This window comes from Phaethon aethereus (assembly GCF_964289735.1).
Source record: "Phaethon aethereus genome assembly, chromosome: 2".
In the NCBI taxonomy this organism is placed as follows: domain Eukaryota; kingdom Metazoa; phylum Chordata; class Aves; order Phaethontiformes; family Phaethontidae; genus Phaethon; species Phaethon aethereus.
In genome coordinates, this window is record NC_138582.1 from 36,335,260 (window position 1) to 36,344,684 (window position 9,425).

The 9,425-nt window shown below is 41.8% G+C and overlaps 1 protein-coding gene across 1 annotated transcript; it reads right to left on the minus strand.

Moving 5' to 3' along the window:
- Window positions 1-2,392: 2,392 nt before the first annotated feature.
- On the minus strand, window positions 2,393-9,056 carry LY96 (lymphocyte antigen 96; the record flags this gene model as incomplete). The annotated part of the gene is made up of 6 exons (XM_081996415.1): window positions 8,561-9,056; window positions 6,739-6,828; window positions 5,571-5,790; window positions 4,913-4,944; window positions 4,715-4,767; window positions 2,393-2,494 (listed from the first exon to the last, which is right to left on the minus strand). Exons 1-6 carry the CDS (start codon window positions 8,652-8,654, stop codon window positions 2,393-2,395), a joined length of 591 nt encoding a protein of 196 aa, XP_081852541.1. The 5' UTR covers window positions 8,655-9,056.
- Between the last annotated feature and the right edge of the window lie 369 nt (window positions 9,057-9,425).

Consider the following 9,425-nt stretch of genomic DNA (forward strand, 5'->3'; position numbering starts at 1 on the left):
TACTGACCCAATAAAGTGAAGGGAAACATTGTGCCAGGAGAGGTTTAGATTGGATATTAGGAAAAATTTCTTCACTGAGAGGGTGGTCAGGCATTGGAACAGGCTGCCCAGGGAAGTGGTGGAGTCGCCATCTCTGGAAGTGTTCAAAAAACGTGTGGATGTGGCGCTTCAGGACATGGTTTAGGGGACATGGTGGCGCTGGATTGATGGTTGGACTTGATGATCTTAAAGGTCCTTTCCAACCTAGTGATTCTGTGATTCTGTGATTCAGATCAGTCTTTACTAAGTCCAAGTCATCTCCTCATCCCAAGTAGAATCCTTTTTGCTGTAGCGCCCCGAGTACGGACTTGGGAAAGTTTGGAAAGGAAAAAAGTTAAGCAATAACTGTTGTCAACTCTGGACAACGGCAGAAGAAAGGAAAACCTTGTAACAGCTCTGCCCTGGGAACGAGACACGCAGAGCAAGCTCTGCCTTCAGCTGTGCCCTCCGCCCTACGGTATCGTGGCGATTTCGGGGTAAGTTGTTTGCATGTCTTACCTGCATCTTGCACCTTACAAAAACACACCTCCTCTTGTCCATGGGGGAACAAGGCAAGGCAGCCACCAGCGCTGCGATAAGTCATGCACGGGAGAGGGCTTCAGGCCTTTGGAAGGTCTTTACTTTATAAAAGTTGTGGCTCCTACGTTCTGCCTCACAATCCTATCTGCTGGCATGTGTAATCATAACCCTTCAGCTGAAGATCTACACTATAAAAGCCCTCAATGCAAGCTACTGTATACATATGTTTATCTGTAAATGTCCCTATTTAGATACAGAAATTCTGATACATATACTGAACATTTTCTGTAACGTCTATAAGGCATTAAAACATGTGCTTATGAAAAATAGAGCATGAGAATGTCCTTGATTTCCAGGAGCTGTTAGTCTCTCCTACCTGTGCTACTTGCTGCTTAATAAACAAAGTTTCTTCTAACACCTGGAATAATGCAGGGCAGCAAAAACCTCAGAACACTTTGTCCCTAAAAACTGACTTGAGGCTTCACCTATTAGTTGCTGGACACTGTGAAATGGGTACACTGGGACATCATACAGTAAGACTGTTCCCTAGAACAGTAATACTATCTGAAATGAGCAAAATAGAAGAAAAGTAGATATTGGTTATCAGGCTCTTTGGCTGCTTTTTGACTGATAGTTTAGATTAAGAGGAAACTGATTGCAACTCTAGTAACTCGGTTCAAATGTGAGCAGGACGTGGACTGCTCCTGGAATGGTCTATGGACTGAATGCGAGCACAGATGCTTCGCCATTATCCCTTGGAGGCAATCGTGGTTTCTTGCCTCTAGCCATGACACAGTTCTACTTCTTATATTTTTATTGATTCTTGATGATTTTGCTTTAGATTGCCAAACTAGCTATCTTGGAACCAAGTGGCACCAAAGAGCCACGAAGCTTGAAAGGATGCCAGCTCTCTTCCTAGGGACCCAATATTCCACTCCATCAAAATCTTACTGCAGGTCTTGGGCGTGGAGGCACAGCAGAGAGGGAAGGTGGGTACTGAATGTCGGGCTGCCCAGGAGGCAGAAGCCACAGCAAAAGCTTTAATCGTGCTTTTGATAACTGAGGAATAGATCAACCTTTTGGGCAATGACCATCCTTCTGCTTCTGAAGGAAGCTGTGTAGCCTCTGCCCCTCGGACTCGGAGCGAGAGCTAAAAACACACTGTGGGTTTGCGGTTACAGCTCTAGATGGCTAAATTCAGCCGTACTGTGTAACTGGAAACATGTTCCACTTCTGATGTTATTCACATCAGCTAGTACCACATAGCAAATTGTTACTCCTCTGGTTCAGCTCAGTGTAAATGGAGCAGAACATTAGGAAACATCTAAAAATAATCAGAAAACTGCAGGAAAATAAAAAATATTTCTCAAACTGATTGTACAAACAAGTTTTATTGCTAAAAAACAAAACAAACACAACAGGGTTCTCAGATTCAACTGCAGTTTTATTTTAAATTGAGTACTGGCCAACTTCTGATTCTTACACTTCAAAATTTCAAAACTTCTTGTATTAGTTTAGTGCAGTCTGAAGGACTTGGATTTTTCATAACTAAAGGCACAGGACCAAAATGCAGTCCTCAGCCTGATACCCAGTCTGGGTTATTCTGTGGATTAATCAGGGTGCCTGATTCCCAGAGATTTTGTGCACATTGGCTGAGTATCTGATCACAACAGTGCTATAAATGGATAAGACTATCCATCATGTAGCTTTCCAGACAGTACATGATGTATTCTACCTCAGGAAAATTAGTCTGCTTATTATTTCACAACTCGGATTCCAGTTGCTTGCAGAAGTGACCTCCGTGTTCTGGAATTATTTGAAACGATTGTCGCATTCAGAAAGCATCTTGTTTTACTATCATGGTGAAATTCAAACACATGAACATTTTTTTCTCAGAATCATCAGAGAATCCTTGTGAAATAATGTTATAATTGCCCTAAAACAAGCAAGAGGAGAAAAGAAAAAAAGAAAATTAGTGCATAATGCTGCCTACTCTTGTGTAAGTAGCTGCTTGGAATGGTTCTGGTGATTTCTGTTAGGACTGAAAAAGATTCCCATCAGGGACTGTTATCCTGCGTATATTCAGATACATGTGTACATGAAAAAATAGTGTTCAACTTTCTTCTCATGACTAGGGTACTAAGAAACAGCAGTAGGCTGTGGTCCAGCTTGCACTTCTCAGGGTCCTCTCTCAGAGCAGAGTCCTGTGCTCCCGAGGGCGCCTGCTCCCCCTTCCTGAGCCGATCTCTTCAGTAACATTTCCGACTCCACAAACAGGGATTAACTGAGTTGATACGCCAGGCTGCGTTCTGCAGCAATGGGCTTTTTTGTCCCTGCTGTGAGGCAATAATCTGATTAGCCCTCACAGCTTACGCCCCGCAAGCATTCAGTCCCACCAACACTTCCATTTCCTGATGACTTTTGCCACCTTCTTGCCCCGATACCCATATGCAGACAATAGATAAGTGCAAGAACAGCCTTGGTCTTTTACAGGCAGTCCTAGGGAAATCCTCCAGGCTACATACCACACAGCTTCTGACCAGCCTTGTAGCACAGTTTGTTGTACCGGGCAGTCCATCTTTCTGTTTTCAGCTATAATCACATACGGAATATTTAACTGCTATTCAGCCTCAGTGGTGTTTACCAAAATCATCAATTTACAGTGAACATACCATGGGAATACATCAAATGCCTGCTTGATGAAAGCTAAAGCAACCTCACACTGTTATTGGTGGGAAAAAGTTTGTCCTGAGTTTGGACATGATGTCAAAATTAGTATGAAGTACGCTAGAGAGAGGAGAGTGGGAGGAAGGACCCATGTGAGAAGAGTGCTGTAGTCATTCTTCAGTCCCCGATCAAAGTACAGCGAGCACTTCTCCTCGTGTGAGATCTCAAGCTGCCTACTTAAATCACCATGTCAGGGCCCAGCTCACCTCCCCGGATAGAGCATCTGCTCCCTGACTAGCAGGATGCTGCTTGCCTGAACCTTAGCCATAAGCCCAGGTCTAAGTCAGCCACGCTTTCTGGCAGAGCACACCGCCATCAGCAATACTGGTCCTTGCGTCAGCTCAGCATGCCTTCCAGACCCACCGCTTTGCTCATCCACATCCAGCAGTCATGATCCATAAAGCAGCATCACCCCAGGTTTAGCTATCTACCCATCTCCACACCCTTGCACAAACAGAGTTTTGTAGGCATCAGGACAGAAGGTAGCTTGGTGGCCCTTACTGAACCCAGGTCTTACCCCACCTTCTTTGACAACTGTCACCTTCCTCTTCTGGTATGGCAAACTGAGGATGAGCACTTGGGACCTGAAAGGCTCTTAGGACTAAACTAAAGACTGGGAGGCTTGCAAGAGTTTCTAGTTTACAGCAAAGGCTATGATTAGGGTTAGTTCCTGATCTGGCGGAGTCCCATTGGGAAGTGTCAGATTGGCCATAAGCACCTCATCTATAGGAGAACTGCTTATGGCAGAGGACATTCCTGTCTACTACCAGCTCTGGGGCTAGAAGAGATGCTGGGCTGTTGATGCTCAACACTGTTGATGAGCTTTGAGTTAAGGGGATGCTGGAGATTTTGTACCAGTAGGAGCTCCTTAGTGACATTTGTGGGGATTAGCAGGGACGGTAAGGGTCTTGGGAAGACTCAGGCAGGTGTTGGATGTGAGTGGGCTAACCTGAGGACTGGTGCTGCTCCTGGTTTAACGCTGGAGCACTGCTTTTACTTTTGGATATTGTTATCCCTCTTCAAATCTTTGAGAAGGGATTCAGGGAGGAACAGACCAGCGTGTGAAGAGAATGTAAAATAAAGAACAAAATGGGCAGAAAGAATATGGATGGATTTACTCAAACAGGTAAAAGGAAACACAATAATTTACCAAAAAAAACCAGAATTATTAGGGTGACATTAACTGATATCCTTGGACTTATCTTTCATAAAATAAAGGAGGAATAATAGAGGAATAATAACCTGAGGACATCTAGCATTTCAGAGGTGATACCATTCTGGAGTCATCACTTCAAGCATGAGAAATTTTTCTGACATTTCCTTTTGCTGTTTTGTACAGTTTGGGTGAACATCTCTTTTTAGAAAATATATACATGTAAGTATGTGATTTTACTATTGTTATTTATTTATATAAAATGCTGAAAAGTACCTTTGGAAACGCTATTCTTGAACCTTTAATGTCAAATGCTGTTGCAATTGTTTCTGTAAAACAGAGAGAATTATAATATAAATGGTTACTTAATCATAAAGCCATCAATCAAACTTCCCAAATAACTTCAAAGCAATATGGCATATCTCTCAGTAGCAGTGCCAAAGTCATTTACCATTCCATTGATAAAGCTCTCACCTGTTTCTTCTCCCAGAGCTCTGCCTATTTGTCTAAATGGTGTTAGAAAATAGAAATTAAGCACAATGCTCCTGCAACATCTCCTACAGACCCATCCTACTGTGGTAACTGCAATAATTTAACTTGTAATAGTAGTTCAGCTGAATGATAACCAAAGAAAGCCGATACTCATTTTTAAAAAAAGAAAAACATGGATTGCGTCTTTTGACCTCCTTACAGGTCTTTTTGACCTTTAGTCTGGCGTCCTGCCTGAATTCTCGGGATCTGAGCCTATGGCACGTTAATGTTGGTTAGCCCCTACAACAGGATTGACTCTTCTCTAGTAAGAAAAGCATTATACATGGGAGTGGAGAATCTCTTTAAAAACCCATCCAGACACTTATCTAAATAAACTGTGTTCTGGATATTAGTGGTGTCCCTAGCTCCTCTCAAGTTTTCTGCACAGTCCAGTCAAATGTAGTCTTTCAATGTCATTTTAGAGATGTTAACAATGAAAGTGTCATAATGCGATGAAGGATATTAGTAATCCTAATTTATAGAGATTGAAACTGCAGTACAAGAATGTTAAAGCACAGAATTTGGAAATTCTCTATTTTAGTGGAGTTCTGGAACTGGAGAACTGCCTGCGCTGAAGTCTGCTGTCTTTTAAGAAATCTACTTAGTGATGAAAAAGGGCTGGCAGGATATGGCCCTGTTGTGGAAGGAACCTGCCAGGCAAGGGAAAGGAACCATATATTTTCCACACAGACCTCCTTTCAGTGCTCCGCACACTAAGTATTTGTCATCAGCTCCGCTGCAAAGGACTTCTTTCCAGAGTAACGCTTTGTCACCGTTGTACCAGACTTTGAAGACGATCTTCAAAAAGGTGATGTCACTTCCTAGCTAAGACATTGCAAGTAAGAAAATGGTAGCTGGCGCGGAGGAAAACCATATACGCAGACACGCTATTTAGCTAAAAACCAGTTTTCTCTGAAACAATACAGTATTTTTTAAAGACTCCCCCCCAAAACTAACAAAAATACAGTCTGTAAAAACTGTTACTTCCAGAAAAACAAAAAAGCCTGTTTTCAACAAAAAAATCAATCTTAGAAAATATTTGAGTGAACAATTTCAAAATCTGTTTTAATTTCTTCAGCAAAGAAACAGAGTCCACTCAGCCCCACAGCTAACCCAAATAAATATTCAGATGGGGATTCTGTAGTTTTAAGCAGGTGTTGCAACCAAACTGGCCTGAATGCCAGTAACCATCATAAAGATATCTTTCTAGGGAAGCAAATTTAGTCCAGCTCCAGAGTTTTTGCTCAGAAGACGAAGATTATGATACAGCCATTTCATAAGTAACTCAGATTACCATCTTAGAGCTGGGTTTAAAGATTAAAGTTGGGTTTGCAGACACAATCCAGTACCACTTCCAGCTTCTGGAACACGCACATTCTTAGTAGGAGTCCTGCAATACTGGGATAGCCTAATGATATTCTCTCTCCTGAAAAAGACTTGGACCTTCTTCTGGCCAGAACAGCTTCTGTGCTGCAAATTTTGTCTGCTTCTTCCAGACACATGCACGTGCACCTGAACTGTCTCAGATTTGCACGTAGAGTCCCACTTAGCACGCAGAGCTCTGTTAAGTGCTCCAACAAGTAAAACTCACACACACTTATTTCCACAAATCATCATTTCTGCCCACCGCTATAACTTGCCTATTCCATTTTTAATCACAGAAACTGGTCTCCTAAATCATTTGACATGTAGGATGAAGTGTCAGCTTTTTGCTTGTAATTGTTTTTTTGCATTGGCAGAATATAATTGTCCAGTCAAGAGGGACTCACTTGGAATCCAGGAAAGAACAGCCTTCCAGGCGGATCTGTTCATGATGTTGCAAGGTGTGACATTAAACATGAAATCATGAGGTGTAGAATCTACAGGAAAAAAGTATTTCATATTGGCAGTGTGAATAGGCTTCTCCAGGGAAATAATAAAAATATACATTTATACACACGATAAACTCATATACATTTTAAAATTTGTTTAATATAAGGTATATACTATAAATTGTCTAATATAAATATCCATAGCAAATAATAAACACTAAATCTGTATTTAAAATTATATTTTAAATTATTTATATGCTTAGAGGGCAAAAATAATATCATGTTTCTTTAAGTAGCAAGAAAAGTAAATTATTTGGTGGATGATATTTTGCAGGCAAAACTCAGAGGCAAAAGTACCTTTATTTCTCTTCTGAAGTCACGCAACTTTTTATTAGCATTAAGCCAGCATGGCCCTCTGCTGAAAATATCCCTACTTATGATAACCATGGACTCTGTATTAACTTGCTGACAACAGCTAAAAACGTTTTCAATGTACCAGCATATTTTCTGGGATAATGCAAATGAGCCTTTGAGTAGATTCGCTTTGTGAGTGACCCACCTAGCATTGCACAAAGCGCAGCGTCAGACGCGGCATGATAAGGCATCACACAGCCTCTATCTAAGCAAAGTTCAAGCCCATGAGCTGATATTTTAATTTAAAAAAAAAAACATTCAGTGGCAGTCTTTGGAAGGCTCTCCAGTCAGTATTTCTATTTTTATTTTAATTTTAGGAAAGCAGCCTGTTCAATTCAGCTTGCTTCCGCCCTGCCTCGCGTGCCGCAGCTGCGGAGGCTGCTCCCCGCGCTAAGCCAGCCGAGCGCCGGCGGGAGCAAACGGGGCGGTGGGGTGATTTACGGAGAGGGTTTCCGCCGTCTGCCTTGGGGGTTAAAGTAAGGGGTGTGCAAAGGGAACCTGTCCGGCTGTTGGTGACCAGCAGTCAGCTTCTCATCTCGGGTACGACCGAGCACACAAAACTCACCGTGGCCCCAGAGGTTTGGTTTGGAAGCTTCAGTACCGCCACTCTTACCCTTGCTGAATTTTTAACGCGAGTGTTAATGTAAAGCAAAGTACCCAAAATAAACGTCCCCTCTTGTGCCTCAGTCTATACGGCCGTTTTACAGGTGATATACGCTGGCAACGCGCGCAGATTTTCAAAAGACTTGGGCCTTTCCTTGCGAAATGTCTCCTCAAAAGGCCACCTCCTGGCCACTGAGTCCGCGTGGGCACACCGAACCTGCTCCACACGGACATCAGGGAGGTGCCAGGTTCCTGCAGAATCGACCAAAAAACCCAGCGAACTACAGAGATCCAGTGGCCTAAAACACAGATACGGCAAGGAGAGACACGCTATGCTGTCCCAGAGCCTGACTGATCCTCCTGCCTGGCAGAATATCACATTCCCCCTTTTTTGCCATATACTTAAAGCTTTTCACTGTAATATATTGGTTAAATCAATGTGAATAATTTATACAATGAGGTACTCGCAAAACAAGTTTAAATCCCTTATCTTCTAATATTTCCTGAAACAAAACATGCCTGCTTTTACTTGAGAGTAAACTCTCTTAGCTGCTGCAACCAGCATTCTGGTAATATTTACGTTTATGCAGTATCACTTTTCTAATAGGGTAATTATTAACAGAAATTAAAATCCAGCTAAACTTCTTTTTACTTTTCTGTATTCATCAAAGAAACAAATTTGAAAGAAAGTTTGCATTTCCTCAGACTACAGTGATTATTGTGCAAACGCCAGTAAGAAAAGAATAAGCTATTTTTTACTTACCACAAAAAGTATATGACAGTTCTAGATCTGATGACGTACAAAGAAATTCACTGACTCCAGGGGTGAATAAAAGAAAAAAAAAAAGCCCAAACATAGTTTTTGCTCAGTATTCAGTGGAATAAAACTTGTTTTGGGGAAAGAGGAACAAAAATTCAGCACAGTCATCCTCAGTCACATGTCTTCAGGGAATATTTGGTTATTTTGTCAAATTCTCTGCAATCTTAATTAATCCTAGCAGCACTATCAGTTATCATCACAATAAATTTTGTGAAGAAAAAGAATGTCTGCCTTTGTTGTCACATTTTCCCCAGACAACGCAGCTCAAGCCACGAGTGAAAAATGAAAGAGAAAACTGTGTGAAATGGGGAAGTGAGAAGTAAAATTATGATTACCAGAAGCACATAAAGGACAAGTTTAGTTGACTCATCAGACGTAACATTTGTTGTTGGCATAATTTCAAACACAGAATTTCCTGTACATACTAAAGAAGAGAAAAATCCACAAATGATGAAAACCAAGTCAACTCTTCTATTGATATGGTACTCAATAACTCTCACAAGTTTTCCGAATTAACTTCTTAGAAAGCTCACCATGCTTTAAGAACAGGTTGGCACTCCAGAGGACTGTAACTAGATGATGTATCTCCAAGCGGAGGTAAGTATGGGAGCTGAATGCAACCGTCTGACGTGTTGTTGAGTAGAACCACCAATGTCAGCTAGCATCTTCAAAGCTCTGCCCATCACAGTTATACTTCTTAGTGAAAGCAGTCTTAAAAATCCATAAAATTACAACCGGTAAGTCCCACGTCCACCTCCCAGCCTCCCTCTGTGGCCTTCTCCCACGCTCTTCACTGCAGCCTCTGCTG